At 40.0% G+C, this 19,739-nt stretch overlaps 1 protein-coding gene across 8 annotated transcripts; it reads right to left on the bottom strand.

Annotated features, from left to right (window-relative positions):
• Positions 1 to 54: 54 nt before the first annotated feature.
• wbp1lb (WW domain binding protein 1-like b) lies at positions 55 to 19,613 on the bottom strand. 8 transcript variants are annotated; one of them, XM_044190675.1, is made up of 5 exons: positions 19,179 to 19,195; positions 11,196 to 11,298; positions 8,318 to 8,418; positions 5,074 to 5,235; positions 55 to 3,286 (listed from the first exon to the last, which is right to left on the bottom strand). In XM_044190675.1, exons 4-5 carry the CDS (start codon positions 5,201 to 5,203, stop codon positions 2,460 to 2,462), a joined length of 957 nt encoding a protein of 318 aa, XP_044046610.1. In that variant the 5' UTR covers positions 5,204 to 5,235; positions 8,318 to 8,418; positions 11,196 to 11,298; positions 19,179 to 19,195; the 3' UTR covers positions 55 to 2,459. The 8 variants fall into 8 exon arrangements, with proteins under 8 accessions (XP_044046610.1, XP_044046609.1, XP_044046608.1 ...); XM_044190674.1 differs by lacking the exon at positions 8,318 to 8,418 and having other exon boundaries at positions 19,179 to 19,613; XM_044190673.1 differs by lacking the exons at positions 8,318 to 8,418; positions 19,179 to 19,195 and adding an exon at positions 13,358 to 13,500.
• Between the last annotated feature and the right edge of the window lie 126 nt (positions 19,614 to 19,739).

Below are 19,739 nucleotides of genomic sequence, written 5' to 3'. Positions count from 1 at the left end.
AGTTTCCCACGCAATAAATAAACTTCACGCAGTCTTGACAACAAAAGAGTCAGCTTGAATTTAAAAGGGTATGTTTATTGAACATACATCCATCTTGGTTGTTGTAATAAATGGCTTATGATCAGAACATTCAGAGAATATGTGCAAAACCACCTTACACACACACTGGTGAAGAAAGAAAACGTGTCTTTGGCAAGATGCCCCTGATCTTGTTAACAAATCATCTACTGTATTGTCTGCCTACTAATACTACTAGTTATCTACTAAAATTGTCAAATGTACCCTTCGCACACCTTCAGGATAAGTCTCAAAAGAAGTTAAATCTTTCCTTAACAGAAAAAAATAATACCCATAATGAGAGAAAAATCTGTCCATAACTATAAAGCTAATGATTTTGTCAAAATTATAAAAGCAACTATTTGGTTCACAAACATGTTACAGAATATTATACACAATTTGCAAATATAAAGTGGTTCTGAAATTTTATACAGATCCATTAATTGTTTTAAGGATTCAGCCGATATGAAAAATAGCTCATCTTGGTACTACATGTACCACAATTATACAATATTACTTTCTAGCTCACAAAAATCATGAACATATACTGTAAAGCACTTCTGTATAATGCTGCACACTATCCGCAGTGCAGCATTATACACATTGCTCTTTTAACTTGTACTGTACCACATGCCTCTTAGAAATATAATGTTGTGCAAACTCTTGTTTATAATAGATATTAAGAATAACCAAGGACAACAAATTGTTATTTTATTACTTTATCTGTTTCTCTGTCATCTGTTTTGGTTTCTTTTTTTATCTAAATTAATTGTTATCTCCTGTCATTCCCAAAGAGGGATTTTTCCACTCAACAGGCTGCAACTGTTCATGATGTTTTGTTCTAAAAAGTGCCTTGTTGGGTTAAACACTTCTATTACAAATTATTTGTGTGCAAACTCTGGCCATTTGTTCCTCAACCATGGCCATTATGGGATTAATCACCTTCATATAAAGTTGAGTAATGTATGAATATCCCTTAAATGATGAAAACCTAATACACATACACTAAAAAATGTTTTTCCCTAAAAAAGGAGCATTTCCTCTATCAGATTAAAAATCAGTTAACAAGCCATATTTTGGTGAAAATCACACTAGTCCAGTTGACAGAAATCAGCCTTAATGGACCGTTCAGGAAGCTGTTATGAATGTGTAATTAATGAATACCACAGCAAAAGCAGGGTAAAATGTGCTAATATGAAAACCCAATACAAAAGAGTATAAATGTTTGTTTTTATACTGTTTAGCTGGTGAAGGTGGTAATCTATAGACATAAAAGTTTGAGGTCTGACGTTGCCCATCTCAGTTGTAATCTTTAAGAAGCTTAATATTCTTTTCTTGGTTTTGGTACCTGCTTTCTTGTGGTCTCTCAGTTTCACTAAAGCTTACCATTGTTCATCAAAATTCTGCATTTGTTTGTGGGTAGGCACATACTACAAAAATTCATAAAATTAATTTAAAAAAATGATTGTGTACAAAGTGAATCTGTTGCATTCCCTACTAACAATACACAGAGGTCCATTTCTTACAAATGTTGCAATAAAACCCTAAGAGACTAATCATGTACGGCAACTTAAGACTGAATTAATGAAAGTAAGCGTTTTCTGTTTTGATTTTTTTTTAGCTAAAAGCTTAATTTATAAAAGATAAATATATTTTGTGCAAATTAGGAACTGCCCATATGAAGATCTGTTAATGAACTTTTTCTTCTCTATCACTAGTGGGGCAGATAGAGAGCAACAACAACACAAGGCAGATCGCTAATCGCTGAAAAAGCACTTTAGAAGCACAAGTCTAACGGGACGTCCTACACGGTTCTAGTGTCCCTGTACTGTATCACTTTGCATAAGCACACATAGCACTCATCCAAAATGTTTTAGTTTAGTTTTGTTTTTTTTACGTAGTTTCCTGCCTGCAGAGAACAGATTTGCAGAATTGTTGCAAGCACCTGGTGAGGAGAGCTGCATTCATCCTGGGCAGTGATTGTCCTGACGTCACAGCTTCAGCTATCGAGTCTTTGACTGTGTATCAGTAGCTTCCGTTGCATGAGGAGGACTACTGAAGGACTGTGTGTGTGTGTGTGCAGTGTGAGAAGTCTCAATTGCCAAAGGCTGTTAATGGGTTTGTGCTGCCCAAATATAACCCCAAATACACAGGTTAAGGCCACTGTTCCAGTGTGGGGAGGAGCAGGCTTTCTCAACCTCTGCATCTCAATCATTTTTAGTTGAGATTCCACTTCCTGCTCCTACACCTGTTTTATCTAAGAAGCACACATTCATAAAAATACTCACTTAGAACGCATTTAGACATAAAACACTTGCTCCGATACAAAAGCGTGTGCCTGTATGCTCTGTCTCAAGTGCCCTCTCCTTTCCTCTATGACACAAAGGTGTGTTAGCTGTGTTTCAGCCCTGCGGTTCAGTGCTGGTGCTGTGGTGCGGTCCCTCCTGCTCGTTGATGGTGTGGAGGAGGAGGCACACTGGAGGGTGGAGGGAAGCACTGCCTATCTGGTGAGCCGGCTGAGGAGGTCCCGACGGCCCACGTGCTACCCGCCTCTCCAGCCCGCCCAGCATCTGCTCCTCCTCCACACTGAAGGAGGCTCGATGACCGCAGCTGTCGCAGAAGTCGCCAGCCTCCTCCTCTTCCTCCTCGTCATGTCCCTCGCACCCCAGCAGGCTCTCTAGCTCCCTCAACTCCTTGCCTTCCTGGCCTGTCCCTCCGGCTCCACTTAAACCACTGCTCCCACGTGTGCCGCACACACACACCTCAATCCCAGAGTCCCCAGTGAATCGCCTCCTCCTTCCATTGGGGAGTCGATCTTTGTCCTCAGCGCAACCCTCTGACAGGTCCTTCAGCAGGGGGTCCTTGCAGGAGTCGTCCCCATTTCCACTTCTTTTCTCCTGGCTGGTAAGTCCCTCCCTATTGAGCCCATCTGACAGCAGTATCATGCCTGAATCTTGTGCTGTCTGCATGGGCTTGTTGTCAGGCTTTGGCCTAAAGTCTAAGGTGGGGGGTTGTGGTTCCTCTATGCTCCCTATGTCCCCTATGTCAGAGACTGGGGGGACTGGAGTGGGCTGGATGGTTGGACAGTGTCCCTCTTGCTGCTCAGGAGCCAGTGGACTAGAAGCCACAGAGGATGGGCCTGTGTGTAAGGCACTGTAGGGAGGGGGAGGAGTCGGTGGCCGGTTGACCACCTCTTCATAGTCAGGCAGGAGGTAGTTTGGCAGAAACCCTGAAGAGAAAAAGATGGAAAAAACAGCTTTAAGTTGAAAAAAAAAAGGTCAAAAAACAAATACATTTTGCAAGGAAAGCAACATATGACCCCTAAACATTTCAGTGTGACCTCACTGAACTTCCCAGACCACTATTCAAGCATTCCCAAAGCAATAGGGGGAAAATGTGACTAAACAAGCTAATTTCTGGGTCAATTCTATGCTGAGCGCCGTTGCAGCACTGTGCGAGATGGTGTTGCAACACTGGCGAGGTATCAAGAGAGCAATGCTGGCTGTTTCCTGAAAACTGGGGCATGCAAACAGGGAAGGTTCTGACGCTGTGTGAAACCAGGGATACATCTCAGTGCAAACATTACACTTGAAGCAGGCACCACCTGCTTTGCTTGTCACTAGTTTTAAATTCCTCAGTTTGATATAACTACAAAACTACTGATTAGAAATTATTCTTGAAAAAAGTAATTCTAGAGTTCAATCCCAAGTTTTTCTTTCCAAGAGACAATGAAGGAAGCTACTGGACTACATGACACCGTCACCTCAACAACAGACCTGACACAGGTGTAAGTCGTACACTGCAGCTGGTAGGTCTAGTAATGGGGTTGAGTAATAAAACATTTCAAACAAATTTAATGACCAAACAATTATACATACACTACACATACAACACAATATACTGTGCACCAGCATTAAATTAATTTAGCTTTAAAGTATTGTATTCGCCAATTAACTGGATGGCTTTATTGTTTCACTCAGTATTTACTAACACAGGGCACTTAAAATGCATCATTTTATTTACAACATTGATAAATACTTTGAACTTATAATTCATTATAAGTCACATCTATAATGTTTTACGACTGTTGATGTAGTGCATCAGAAAGCATTATGTGTGTTTTTGAGTGTAGTTATAAAGCATTATGAATGCATTTTAATTCACTATGAATGCCCCCATAACGCACTATAGATGTGGTCTTTATAGAAAGTGTTACCGAACTTGTTTCTGCAATTACAAAACTAACATTAGTTGGCGTGAATGGATGTTCACTGAGTAGTATTGGGATTGGTACTGGCTCACCTATTTTAAGTAGCAAAAATAGATTCTTTGTTTTGTTTTTGCCACTTGGGGGCAGCGCCACCAAGCTGTAAACACAACATTGATATTATCACCTAATAAAGTTGTTGTAGCAAACAGTTGTCACTCTACACATTCAGCAGAGCAACATTAGCATTCATTAGGAGTCGTGTTTCTGTCCAACTGGCAAATCCAAGTCCAATATTGACTCTGCTTTTAGCTCCGTTTTGCTCTTTACCAACTCCTGAGGGAAATGGCTGGCTCTTTAGCTGCTAAATGCTTCACTATGTACAGCAGCTAGTCGCTAACTGTGTCGGTCTGCTGTTTGGTGCTGAGCAGGCAGCACACAGAAAGTTTATCAGAACTTTTTGCTTGTTGCAGCTGGAAACAAAGTGGATGAGAGTGGTGAGACTGAACCAAAACAAGAAAGCTGTGGGCTGGAAAACCAAAATAATGAGCTGAAAGATGTTAAAAAACGGGTGATAATTCTCTGTGGGTGCGTCACAAACAACCCCTTTCACACCATATATATTGGGTCCATTAATATGAAAATGTTGATTAGTGCAGCTTTAAGTACTCAGTACTCATACCTGTTCTAAGTAACTGTCATCAGTCATCAATAGAATTCATATAGATGTATGAAATGCATACAACCCAAAACATTTAGACATCAAGATTTATCATCATGTTGTGTATGTTTGAGTGGTTAGCTCTTACTGAAGTAGAAGGGCACAGAGGGGTAGTTGTGTGCTTCTCGGTATGCGATGAGGTTGATCTCGTGCTGCCGTTGTTGCTGCTGCAGCCTGTGTTTGGTGCGGCGATGGTGACACACACAGCAGCAGCTCATAATGAAGATGATTGCCCAAACCAACCAAAACCCTAAAGTGAGAGGAAGATCGACACGGTGAAGTAATGTTTACAGTGGAACTCCAACACAATGGATAAAAAGTAAATTTGATTGTTTACTATTCTTATCCCCAAATAAACTCACATGGTGATGAAGAGGTTTAAAGAGTGTGCTCTACAACATCCATAATGTTCAACTGTACTAGCTTGTGGTGACGTAACATAAAGTGCCTGCTGCTAACACAAGCAAAACACTGCAGATCAAATACTGCCGACATCTGGTTCTAACATAGTGAAACATTCACATGCTTGTATAATGTATGTATTGTATGTATTATGATTATTATTTTATGGCATAGAATTCAGTCATCACTGAGAGGTCCAAGTCCGTTCTTATTTCTACGACAAAGCACTGACAGATTTACAGTCTCTCCTGAGTCTTTCTCTATGGAGCAACACCATATTTGACACCACAGCTGTATCACATGCTGAACTCTGAGTTCTCTGGTTTCTCTCTTGGGGAGACATATTTATTAATGTTGTCTAAAATATTCTGGCTCAACCTTGCAGGGAAATAAATGGCAAAAAATAATGGAAGTCATTAATTTCAAAATGTTGAAATCTTGGGAGGACACTGTAATAAACACAATTAGAGAAATCTCATTTGTAGATGCTGTTCTTCTTTGGCATAAACACTGTGACAAAAACACCCCAACACAATGTGATTGTTTAAGAACAATCTTTTTCCATATGGCATGAAGTCCTAATAGAACTGTACTATCTAGAATCCAGTCTAAACAGCAGCAGGGAACAAAAACTGAGTGATGCTTTAAAAACACCCTGGTTTGTGTTTACTGTGTTTGAAATATGTGGAATGCCACTACCTCGACACAAAAAAATATGGGAACTTCACTTCAAGGACTACAGGGCCAGGCAGGCTGTGTCTCTGGAAAATAAGAATGTAAAGTATACAATATGGCACTCAGTGCATCACTGCTGGTGCTGTGCAGTCATCATGATATACCAATTCAGCATTTCAGATTCTGTGCTAAAGTTAATGTCTTGCATGCCTCATTACCAACCATTTTCACATCAAGATTCCTACATGTATTCATGACTGTACATGGATTTTGATATGGAATATGTGTTCTTCTGTTATAGCCACTTAAAAACTTTAGTTGACTATTGCAACATTTTGTGGGCACATGGCTGCCCGTCTACACAAAGGCTACGTTATATCTAAACCAGAAGTGAAGGCAGCAGTGCTGTGTTCTTCATCAAGTCACCAATAAATAGTTAATGTTGTAATATGAATCCGTCTTAAATCAGTTTGAATGTTGCTTATTTCTAAGAACCCACACCAACTGCTATACCAGCCTCCGTCATTGAACCCACTTTTCCACTACCTAGGCCTGGACAAGGTCTGAATCACAGACATTACGAATCTCTTACTGACCCAAATTTACACATATTGTGACAATTAACAGTATTTTGAGATATACTTACAGACAAACAATAAACAGAATGCAGTGGGAAAAATAACACCAGCCCAACCAAGTTGGTCAGGGCTAGTACTAGAGCTAGACCGATAAATCGGCCGATAAGTAACAAAAAAGTGCAGTACAGAGATACCAAACTAGGTTTGAGGAAATTTGAAACAATGTCACCACAGTTTGTATACCAGAGAGCGCTGACAAGTTCATTGCTTTTCACTGTAAAATGCCTTGCTCGGTATGCATCTTCATCAAAATAATTGGAAAAAAAAATCTTCGATATATCAGCCTGGCAAATATATCGGTCTAGCTCTAATTCCCATATTTTCAAAAACACATGGCTGGTATGACACAGTCCCACCCTGGGCTACATCATATTCTAATCAAATACCTCTATGACTATACCTTAAGAAATAAAACTACATAACCTAAATAGGCCTAAATTGTGACATACGATGATGTTGGACCTGAACGCAGGGTATGGTTTAAGATATCTTAAAGGTCCAGTGTGTAGGATTTAGTGGCATCTAGGGGTGAAATTTCAGTTTACAACCATTTGAATACCGCTCGCCTCACCCTCCCGTTCCGAGCGTGTAGGAGAAACTACGGTGGCGGCGAAACTTGCGAAAAACTCAAACGGACCTATCTACAGCCAGTGTTTGTTTTGTCCTTTCTGGGCTACTGTAGAAACATGACGGTGCAACTACATAGATAAAAACGGCTTATTCTAAGGTAATGAATACACAACGATTCTTATTTTCAGGTGATTAAATACTAATTAAAACATACTTATAAAGATCATATTCCATTTCTGCCAATAGCTCCTCCTAAATGTTACACACAACATAACTTACCTCAAAGTGTACAGATAATAACGTAGTAACATGACAGTTCATACATCAATTTATATGCCACCAAATGAGCCGGAATCCAGGTACATAGAAAAGAACATTTTACACCCATGCATTTGATCAGATTGAAATCAGAGCAGTACCTGTCCTCAAAGAAATATGAAATATAGATGATTGCATCTGACTAGCATTCTGATCTGACTGAAGAAAAAACTGTTTTTCTCTGAGATTAGGCAATCAAATTCACAAGTCTGAAATGCCCTTTTCTATGTAACTGGATTTAAGCTCATTTAGTGGCATATAAACAGATGTATGAAGTAAATGTCAGTTGACATTCATTTTTTGATTATCCATCAGGTGGTAACTAATCGCATATACTCATAGTGACTTGATCATTTTATCATTTTGAGCAGGAGGAAGTTACTCAAGATTTGTGCTGGTTTAGTGAATTTAAGAGGTGAGCTTGTCTCAAGTGAAAAGTAAGACATTTAATACTGCACTTAAAAACACATACATGAGGTACAGCTCACACGTAACACACCTTTACTTACAGTTCATTTAACATGTTTAAAGTTCCCCTCCACTCAAAATTGTGTTTTCCTTAGTGTTGCTTCACTGTACAGAAGGATGTATGTGCAGAGTTTGACAGTCAAAGGCTGTTTTCACATTTATCTGCTGAAGGGGGGGGGGATCTTTAACATTTTCAAAAACCGGAATGAAGTACAGCTAATAAATAACATTCAACAAGTAAAGAGCTGTGTATAGTTTTACTGTAGAAATGTAAATTAAACGTCCAATTCCAGGTGCTCAGTTGATGTCCAGGTGACCAGCATGCAGCTCTGCAGCCCCAGGCACATAATTGGCAGCTGGATCTGAAAAAAAAAAAGAGATGTAAAGTGGTTTAAAATGGAGGTTCACAAAAATCTGTCACATTAGTCCAAACACTGCTAATTTCTGGGTCAACATATTTTTCACCCACCTGGAGGTAGTACCCACTCTGCCCGCTGGAAAATTTGACATACTGCCCATCACTCGAGCGTCTGATATCACCATTTGGCCGCCTAAGAAACTCTTCAAGTGACACGGCAGTCTTGAGGGGACACTTAATCTCAAGGAGCCGTGTTGAGTCCAAAATTCCATCTGGGCTGGCTCCAAACCAGGGATGGCCAGGTCACACCACCCAGCCTTTCCTCTCCACAGTATGCCCTTGAGCCTTCAGGAGTTCTATGGCTTTGTCCTCATTTTCTTTTCCATATTTAGTTGCAGTGTTACCAGTGAAGGTGAGGTGCAAGTGTTCATTTAGAAATTGTTTTGTGGGTTAGTATTGCCCAGTTTGGGCTGTGTCGCAGCTTCAGTGCATCATGCCACAGATGTGATGCACTTTGTCTCCCGGTCTGAGTCAACCTCTCCACCTGGACAGGGCTTAGTTTAACTTAGGTCTCATAAAGAGCAGAGCTTTCCATAACTTTATTATATATTAATATTATTATATTAATTTTTGATTCTAATAAAATAGTTTTCATTAACAAGACATTTTACGACCACTAGCCTCCGCTTCAAAACAATGCGAGCATGATGATAGAGAAGCATGCCAGTCCGTCAGTCCGTATCAGTCCTGCCCTCACATGCTCTAGCTGAGAGGTTGTGTCCAGCCGAGCAGAGAGTGGAGAGTCGTCTTCAGTGTTTGACAAATATTAGTAAAATATTTGATGACAAAACACATTAAAAATTGTATGGATTGCACAGACAGGGAACATCCTCATTATGAGGGCTACTTCAGAAAAGGCCGGTGGCAGCAACTTGAAGATTGCGCAGTAAGCATTGACAGAGCACTGCATTTTCCATATACACCACACAGACGTTTATGGGCTTACTGAATGAACGAATGAACGAATTAATTAATTATCTTTATTTACATTGCGCTTTTTACAGCAGAGCCATCTCCAAGACGCATTGCAAACACACACTAAAACAAGCATTGTTGTCAAAGTAACAGGCCTATGTCATATGAGGAAAATGTAGGTTATGCCTCAGCCTCACGCTGTAATTTTACAGTTAAAAATATCTAGAACGCTTTTGTATTTTTTGCCATTGACCAACTATGCAGACTAATGTCAGATGCCCCAAATCAGGTTAACATAAAATATGATGTAATGGAAGTTCCTGCAGTAATATATATGATCAATTATATATGTTTTTCCACATCGTACATTTTATCCATGGTTTACATGTTGTTATCCTGTCATTGAGTAATTTTCTCCTGCTTTGTGTGTAACAAAGTGAACGCTCATTCTTAAATCATACCTGCGCATTGCCCATATGTGTGGAGTATATCAATAGAGAAGAAAAGGGAGAGGAAAGGGTGTAGTGGAAATCAACAGACTCTGACAGGCAAGGCAAACTCATTAAAATATGCAATAATTAAGATCAGTGTATATGATGGAATAGTGGCATTAGAATGTGCCAGAGGCCACCAAATTTGGGCTTTTTACGGTCAAACATTTTCTCCAGGGGGGCATGCCCTGTGACCCCCCTAACTGGCTACTTTTTGCCATTGGCTGGCTACTCCATATCCTTGTGGAAAGCCCTGAAACAGTAAGACACTTCTTACAGGTTAGCGTTGTACCGTGTTGTGTATGGGCTACCTGTTAGATTACACTTGCTCTAAGAGGACTCACTGCTCTCTGAAAGAGACCTGCGACAGCTGAAATAGTGGGGCCATTGAAGCTGACATAACTTTTAAAATCTGAGTGATCCCTGAAAAGTTTTGGGGGGCTTCTGCGGTCTGGTGTTGACTTTGATGAGCTGGGATAAATGCGATCTGGCTTACGATGTTTGACATTTACGTGCTTCACCTTTTTCAGCTCTACATTCTTCCTTGTGCCTGAATTCTACTTCCTCTGCACATCAGTACATGATGTCTTTCCCCGTACGACTGCATTCTCAACCTACATTACTGCTTCTACATTCAGAGTGCAAGCACTGTAAACAGAAATAAACAAGTTATCAGAAGAGAAACCATTTTTACCCTCCACAGTTTTGCAGCTGCGTGGCTGCAAGACCACCCTGGTCCTGCAATAGTCGCGCACCCTTCTGTCTGTATTTCACCCGATGTTGAAACTAAAATCCCTGCCCGGTGATGAGGGACTTTGAGGCTCTGACTTGGCTCCTTGTTTGCTTTTAGACAGACATGGCTGTGTCCCACCTCCTTCAATAAAACGCACCCGACTTCATTACTATGAAGCCTCGGATACTGATACTGATACTGATAAGCCTCGGAGCTTTTCAGATTGTTCATCACTTTGCCGTCGATAGCAACTGAATAAATGAAGTAGCTAAATATTCTACTGTACGTTATCCGGGGCCACCTCTTCAGGTCGTCCTCCCATCACTCGATAGTAGAAGGCAGAGGTCTAACAACAGTATTCCGTTTAAAAAGGTATGACAAGTGGTGTTCCAAGATCATTTATTTTCAAAAAGCTCTGAGAAAATGGAACAAAACTGAAGCATACCGAGAATTCTAGCAGGCGCTAGTTTAACGAAATGAAGGATCGGAAGTCACACCCAAGGAATTGTGGGGGCTAGGAATATTGTGGACACAGAGAGGGAGGTTGAGAAAAAAGATAAATGAAAAAAGCAGGATACTTACACCAGAGCTCATAGTAGTAGCTGCAGCACTGAGATTCCCCGCAGCAGTGTCCAGACTCACAGATGTAGCTCTGGTTGTTAACACCTTCACAGTGCAGTAGGCTCTGCAGGAGAGAAGCAGTGCCACTTTAAGAGAAATGTATTATCAATATCTCAACTCAAAAATAAAACACCAGCTCAAGGCATCTGGTTACAGTGTGCAGTGCCAATAAAAAAAATAACAGAGCGCCCCATGTTTCATGTTTTAATTATTTGACTCACACAGGGTGAAATTACATTTGTTCTGTGTTTTACCCTGGTCAACAGAAACACAGTTTGTCGCCAAGGTAAAAACAAATCTCTAAATTGATCTACATTAAGTCCAACTAAAATCTTTTAGCAACTGTTTTTAGATGCTACATAAGTTAAATTGAGATCGGCAGTGTGTAATTAAGGACGGTAAAGGTAGGTTTAGGTTAAATACAGCACCTTATGTTAATTTTAGCCACTATCTACACAGCCCACTCTAGTGTTCACTGAGCTGGGTAATGATAAAAAATAAAATAGTTAACTAAAACCATAAGATTTTAGTGTTTTTGGAGTGCTGCTGCTGTTCAAGAGCTGTGTACACTTTAGCAGAGCACCATGATCACTCTGAGGACGCGCACCTGTCTTGCATTGGATGTCATTCTAGAAGCCCATCAGAATTATGAACATTTGCAATTTGGCTTATTGTTAGTTTTAGTTGTTCTGAATTTTAATGTTCAATTCAATTATATTTGGTTTCAGTTATTTTCCTGGTGGAACCTGCTCATGTTAGTTCTCTCAGTTTTAGATCTAAAATGTTTCATTCTAGCTTTATTTCAATTCATTTTTTCCCTTTACATTTTAATTTCATGCTCACCTGTTAAAAACGAGTGGTTTGAACTGACCAACTAACAAGCATCGTAAAGCCCCGTGTTCTCACAAGCGTTTCCAAAACTGCCACTACATCTTGGTAGCAATCCTTACAACTGATGGTAGTTGCTAGAGTCATTTCTAGAGTGTCCCCTCTTTTGTTTGTGTTTTGTCATAGTACGAAGAGCACAGGTATTACTAATAACATTAACAGTGCCTCCGCTCTGTATATGCTCTATATATTTCTAAAACAGGTTTTAAGTAGCATGGTACGTAGTATGTACACACTGGAAAAATGACAAAACATAGTATACTCAAAGTCAGCATGCATACTTAAAATCTTTTTTGAGTGTGCTGTTGATGTACACTACTGTCCCATAATGCAATTCATAAAGGAAAAGGAGGCGATACTCAAAGCGGCAAAAAGATTTAAATAATTTGGGAAAGGTGGTGAAAAAGGAGTAAATCTTTTGAAAGACTGCTTTCTCTTAATTTTCAGTGGAATTCTTAAGTTACATTTGATGTCTGATAGCACAGGTATTGTATAATTTCCTGTTAGTGTTGTCGATTTCTTATATACTAACTACAATAAAACAGTATATTAGATCAGAAAATAGTACAACCTTTGTACAGTTAGTATGTAATATAGGATTATGGATAAGAGCAATTTCTTACATGCCTAGCCCTGATCTTTGATTTAGAATAATAATGATAACACTGCCGATATCTAGTTGGCAACATTTATACTTAGCTATGAATCTGGAGTAAACAAGTCCTAAGCACTTGTGCTGGTAAGCTGCTAGAATTTCATCAGTGTTTAAGGCCAATATCAAGTGCAAATTTTTGAATCCCAGCCAGCACAAAACCACTCAGTATGTCGCCCCAAGATCTAGTACACAATTTCAACTTAAAAGTTTAGTTGAGACCTAATAAGAACTAAAATATCAGAAGATGTTTGACACAACAGTCCACTTTCATCCACAATCAATAAGGCATTTGTCTCCACTATCAATACAGCAAACTAGCAGCTCTACCTGATCAAAGGCAAACCTGACTAAGCATATCCATCATACCCGTGAAATGTTAACTTGTGAAAGGACACAGGCTAGATGATAATCAGATCAGCATAGTGCCAAAAGACAAGGGAGCACTGTAATCAAAATCCTCTCATGAGAAAGGTCTATGGATTTTTCCAGGAAAGATCTCTCAGATGTTTTCTTCTAGATTAGCTTAATGATTAGCCAGCCAAAGTTCTATATAAGGATAGTTTGTCTCTCTATAGATTACCAGTGCAGGTCCCAGATTGAGAGGCATGATGATCCAGGGTCCAAAAATCCCAGACAAGTCCCTCCACCTCATGGGTCATTATCCCACAGAAGAAAGTCAGCTCTCAAACATACTCTCACTCTCTCTCCCTCTCTTTCTCTGCCCCCCCCCCACCCCCCACCCCCCACCTCTCAAACACACACACACACACACACACACACACACACGCTCTCTCACCCCACTCCAATCCAGGCCCAAACAGTGGACAAGGATTGCTCTACGGAAATTTCCAAGCAGCAGCGGAGAGCGAGCTCCTGGCTGGGCCGCTGCATGATAATAAGGCGTACAGTGCGGTGAGAGGTGTGTGTAAAGTGTGAGGCAGGGAGAGAACAGCAAGAAAAGCACTGAGAAAGCCAGACACAGAGCAGTAACACAGGAATGATTCACACAACCTCAAACCAGATAGATTAATCATTTCTCAACAGCTGTTTCAACCTTATCAACATGAGGTTTTTTTTCTTAAACACAGCCCAACAGAAGGATTTGATTCTCTGTGTAATAAAAACATGCTGTTCTGTTCTTCCCTCTGATAACTTCAGCTGTTTTCACTGACTCTCTAACTATTCTCCACCATATGCTCTCCACTTGGCAGGCTGAGCCCTTTTTGCAATTCGATACAGATAACCATCTAGTTTGTTTGGGTCTCCAGCCTGTGCTGCATAAAGATAGCCGGTACTGAAGGGGCTCGGGATTTCACAAAGAAAAAGTGCTCCATCTAATCTTTGACTTGCATGTGACTCCACAAAATAAAACTAACTTGTGTGGCAGGAAAAATGAGGGGATAGGATGTCAATCAAACAGCTGCACTGGAAAACAGTCTAGGTCATCTGAGACCTTCCCTGAATAAAAGTTGTTTTTTACTTAACGAGCAAAGAATCTGGACAGACTAGATTCCTCAGTCTCCCATCCAAACAGGCAACAATGAAACAATCCACCTCTCTCATGCTCTACTACCAGATTAAAGGTAGATTTAGTTACCGTCCCAGAAATTATTGCTGCATTAGAAAATAATCAACCTTACTAATGAGAAGCTGTTGAAATGAGCAGACAATGAGAACAGTTCAAAAATCCCCTGGTGACTATCGAATACTGCTCCTAGAGATAAGTGGCTACAGTTCTTAGTTAATTCTTGACCGCACAGTCAGAGTTGATCCACTTAGCACAGGCCTGTAGGACTTGGCAAGTTAGCTGATGCACATAACGACCTCGCTGACCCCTTATTTATTATTCTGTCCTGCAACAAAGAAAGGTGCTCTTTCATAGTCATCAAGGTTAGTCAGAACAAAACACTGCTGACGCATTTCTAGCAACCGTTAATACCAGACATTCCCCCAAAGAACGTTTTCCAAATTTCAACAGCTGAGGTCAGTTCAACAAACTTAAGTTGCCTAATTTTATCTAAAAGTTAGAACGTGCAGTATGTTTGCCAGCACTTTTAGATACAAGATTAGACAAACTCTAGCTTTTACTGTTATTAAAAAACTACAATCAAGACACAGAACTGTTGGTGCTAAGTCAGAGTTAAAGCTGACATTACCAGCATCCTGAAGCCAGACCCTTTAGGCAAAGTCAAGCAGAACATTCATGATGGACTTCACACGCTGAGCTATACCATGCAGGATTATCATTAGCCTACTTAAATTTCACACAATGTTTTATATATTATATATATAGATAGAGTGCAACACAAATATTGTCATTAAGGGGAGACTTTTTAAACTTTTTTTAAGACTGATTTTGCATTTGCAGTGATTTTGCATAAAAGCACAGATGTACAAACATGAAACTTGAAAATGGTTGGGAACCACCACTGTTAAGAAATGACAGTCCTCATTTTCCTGAGAAAAAAGAAAATAAAGTATTTATGCTTTTAAGGTGTGTGTGTGTGTTAATTTACCCCACTATGTCATGGGACTGTAGGAGCTAACTCAGCTTTACAAGCTCTTAGTCAAAGTATTAGGTAAAAAGACAAACCGTCAAGTATGTGCCTGTATAGTCCTTTGTTTCTTATAGCTGCTATAAACAGCTGGGCAAAGAAACAAAGAAGCTGCAACGTTTTTGAGACAACAGCCCCTGAACACATCACGGTGACCAAGTTCATATCAGTGGGAAGTAGGGCTGGACAATATGACCTAAAATCAAAATCTCAATTAATTGAACATATTACCTCGATTATGATTCATGAACGATTATTTGGAGGGGGGGGTTTGCTTTGTTTTTTTTGCCCTCATAGTTCACTGACAGAGTTTGTTACATTGTAAAGTGAAGCACATTGTAACATAGCACATTGAAAGGTGCTCAATGAACAGTTTTTTTTTTTATTGTCACAGTATTTATTTAGTGTGCTGAAGTAAAATATTATTTATATAGCACCTTTTTAAACACATGTAACAAAGTGTTTAACAAGAACATCAGCACAGAAAAGGGAGAATAAAAAACAAAAGTCATATAAAAACATAGACATTATCATTTATGACACATAAACAAACACAGAATAGCAGCCAGTCACCACCCAGATATCCCCAATTAGATTATTGAATATTATAGCATTGTGTCTGTTAAGCTGATGTGCAATTACCAATTGCAAGGTGCAGCCAGTGTCCAAAACACTGCTGCCGTGTTCATTCAAAGTATGGCTCAAGTATGGGTCCATCGTCCTACTTGGCCAGAGATCAGACGTGGCTGCAAAGTGCTGAACAGACTTCAGTTCAGCAGCTACCTTTTTACGACATGTTTTGTACATGTTGGGCAGCGCAGTTTGGGGAAAAATATGTTCGCAATGGCACAGTTTATCTTCTGTCGAGGGTTATAACGAGGTGTTTATACCCACTGCGCTCCACTGTAGCTATGGGAGCCACATCCTTCGTGATGCAGTAACAAATGGCTTCAGTTATTTCTTTCCATTTTCTTGAATCCTTTTCATATTGTGTAGCATTTGTAAATGCTTGTGTTATCGACACCCGCTTTGTGGAGGCACTTGTTGCTGGGCGCTTGTCAGTCTCTTTTTTCTTTTTCGAGCAATGCACTGTTCATATTCGCCCCAAGTGTTGAAACAGATTGGTGGTATTACCCTCGGTCGCTGAAACTGTGTTTCTCAGTGTTTACATTTGACTTTGTTCAGTGTCTTCTTTACTGAAGCCAAAATGTGTCCAAACGACGGACACTGCATCATTCTTTGGTACAAGCTGCTCCTGTTGCTCAGTTGACTTGGTGTTTGAGTTTTCCTCCATGTTGCTTCCATGCCGCTGACTGGATGGGGCGGAGTCACGTGACTACACACACAGTAGTATGTTTTTAAGGGGAAAGTATTAACAGGATTTAAGAAACGAAATAACCGAGGTTCTGAATTATTATTCGATTACTTTCCGATTAATCGTCCAGCCCTAGCAGGAAGTGCACTTTTTTGACAGATCAAGAACTGAAACAATGCATGTCTTGTAGATATACTGGCTGGTAAAACAAGAAGAAATATATATATAATCAGGCTTTAAATAAGATTTAGAAAGTATGCCCAGTTAAAACAGATTGTAGTTATTTTCCATCCTGAAAGCCATATACTGTATCATCCACACTGATATTGAGTCATAGACTCATTTTTGAGTCATTGTTTTGGTTGTGGAGTGTGAATGGGACCTTTTTCAAAAAGTGGACTGTTTAATGGAGTGGAAAGTGCATGCTGTGAACTGCTGATGAGAATAGAGCTAATGAGAAATGTTAATCATAATGTCTGACAATAATGTGATCACTGGTTACGATAATGCTGTGACAGATAAAATATAGCTGGCTGATTCTGTGTTGTATGAAGCGTTCCAGGGGTGAATGCAAAAAGAAGATAAAGCTCCTATTGTCTCCCAGTAGTCAGGGCAATCAGCTTTACATGCACCAACAAATTACATACTTCTGTTCCCAGGCATAATTTCACCACTTTAGTTCTTTTTAAAACAATGTCAAACAACTGCCTGTAAACATGTGTAGTTTCATTACTCTATGGTTTATGCACACATGTGTGCACTGATAACAAAGACACTGCATGTGATACGGCATGTGGTAACAATAGTAATTGGACTTTTTTTTCCCCCCAGAAAAATAAAAATTAAACCCAACTTAGTCCATTAGTTTGTGTCTTGATGTCTTAGCGTCTTAGCCGGACTCTTGGACAGCAGAAAAACTTTCAACACTTATGTGAACCTTCAGAGATATTTTAGCACATCAGCTACTGATAAAACAAAGAGGGTGATATCTTGTATGAAAGTACTGGTCAGGGTGAAAGGACTGATATGGGTGATAACTTTCCTCCCTACTTTTCCATGACAAATAGCTAATATTTACAGTAATGGCAACACAACACAGCAAATGTCTAGAGCCAAAGGACAACAGCAGTGATGGGGATGCCAATGATTGCCTGTATCTTGATTATTATGAAAAAATGTTGTGTCAGATATTAATGTCTATTTAGTCTAGCTCACGAAGAAGTACTTCTCATGCATCGCAGTCTGTAATCAGCAAAAAGGCAGATGCAAGAATGCAAAATGTTGTTACTGCATCTCTTTACTCATGCTACTGTAAGTCAGAAATGCTTGATACAATATAACACTAAATCAGTGCACTGTGCATGCCTTTAAAAATGTCACTGAACGGTCATATGATCAAGAATAATTGCTGACTAAATATACCCGATACTACCTGAAATTCAAATGCTAATAAGGAACAGTACAATTACATCAACCCACCCTCTCAAACTATACATGCAGTGTAGTCATAAGAAACACAACAATATCCAGTATTGCAACCACTGCATGTCTCCAAAACATGTAGCATCAAAAAGGTAATACTGTTCAGGTTGAGAATTTAAAAAAAAAAAAACCTTTTGGCAGGTGCAGTTATTTTTAAGGATGGACAATTATTTAAAAGCTGAATTTCTAATTTCTAGCTCCTGAGGTTATAATGTGACTTCACTCAAATTGAAACAGTGAATTGAACAGTGATTTGTGGACTAAAAATTGTATTCTGATCCCCTACAAATCATCATAAATGCAATTAGTCACTTTTACCACCCTATCATTATCTGTGGAGGTTTACATCAGTGTGACCTGTTAATTTAAAGATGAAAGGAGAAAGCCTGGAGACTGTACTTAAATTCTTACACTTCATATTAAGATACCCCAACACATAGTAATACAGTAATAACTCTTTAAAACATACACATTTCTATAAAAGATAAAACTGCAAGATGACTCGATGACTAGGAGATTATAACGATGTCATTGTCAACTCAATGACATTAACATCTACCATTATCTTGACACAGAATAGCTATTAAGCTCAGTAACTCATAAGAGACATTTTCTGTTTCACTGGGAAAGATTATTACAAAAGTCATGTACCACTTAGTGCTAGTTGTTATGTCTACCGGTGTGATTGCATTCATACCTGAAGAACTGCTTTTGTTGTTTATGCAACTCACTTCTGGCTAAAATGTCAACCTCTACCATAAACACAACAGAGCAAGGCCCTGACTAACGACAGTCCCTTTACTTCAACAATGCTATCGCAGCTAGCAACCGAACTTAGCAAGCATGCTAACATCTTTCTTGACAGCACAGTACAAGTTAAAGCTAGCCAATATGTAAAGACAAAAGATATACTATGCTGCAATGATGATTGGGCTTGTTGTTTAATTCGCCAATAAATGTCGAGTTGGACAGTTCGCTGACTTAGCCGGGTAACTAGCTAGCTAACAGTCCTGTGAGAGAGAGCCTTGTTTTTAACTGCTCAACCTTACCCTGTCTGCTGCGGACTCGGTGGGGGTGACAGAGCCAACAGCGTGCAAAAACAATCCCATTTTAAGAGCCGAACACACGCCTCTCATTCCTCCAAAAAGTGGCTACACCTACGGAAAAAAACATACGCATGTAAACACGGTTGTTCACAAACGGTGTCCAAACATCCTGAACTATTTCTCAGCCCCTGTCGCGCTTAGAGGCCGCTGCATGCGCCGCCTCCTCTGCGTACTGGACATTTCAAGGCACGGTGCTGGCGCAACTGGTTGCTGTCGGTGCCACTGACTGATATAGCTGTTACACAAGCCGTTTCTCCAGCACAGGCTCTCTGCCTCGGTCTGCTGGGTGTGGCGTGGTCACCTAGACCCGATCCATGTGCGCAACGTGATGGGCGTTCAATTGAGTGGATCGCCACTGGTTTTGCGGACTGACCCGCGATTGGAGAGTCCGGGCCAGCTGGGAAGAGACTAACCAATCACTGATCGGTGCGTCTCCAGTGCACGGGCTTGTTATCTTCCTGGGTTCCTCTTTTCTAGTTTATGGGAACACATGTTCAAAAGAGA

Source organism: Siniperca chuatsi, linkage group LG3, assembly GCF_020085105.1.
Source record: "Siniperca chuatsi isolate FFG_IHB_CAS linkage group LG3, ASM2008510v1, whole genome shotgun sequence".
Lineage (NCBI taxonomy): Eukaryota > Metazoa > Chordata > Actinopteri > Centrarchiformes > Sinipercidae > Siniperca > Siniperca chuatsi.
The sequence above is the reverse complement of the archived record's forward strand: the minus strand, read 5'-3'. Positions and strand labels throughout refer to the sequence as shown.

What these genes read in the sequence shown, in the direction of transcription:
- wbp1lb (XM_044190671.1), bottom strand. Translation starts at nt 8,686, where the DNA reads ATGGAATTTTGGACTCAACACGGCTCCTTGAGATTAAGTGTCCCCTCA. An exon ending in AGAGTGGGTACTACCTCCAG is followed by an intron (nt 8,419 to 8,525) that starts GTGGGTGAAAAA and finishes TTTTTTTTTCAG; the next exon opens with ATCCAGCTGCCAATTATGTG. An exon ending in GTTTAATTTACATTTCTACA is followed by an intron (nt 5,236 to 8,317) that starts GTAAAACTATAC and finishes CTCTCACTTTAG; the next exon opens with GGTTTTGGTTGGTTTGGGCA.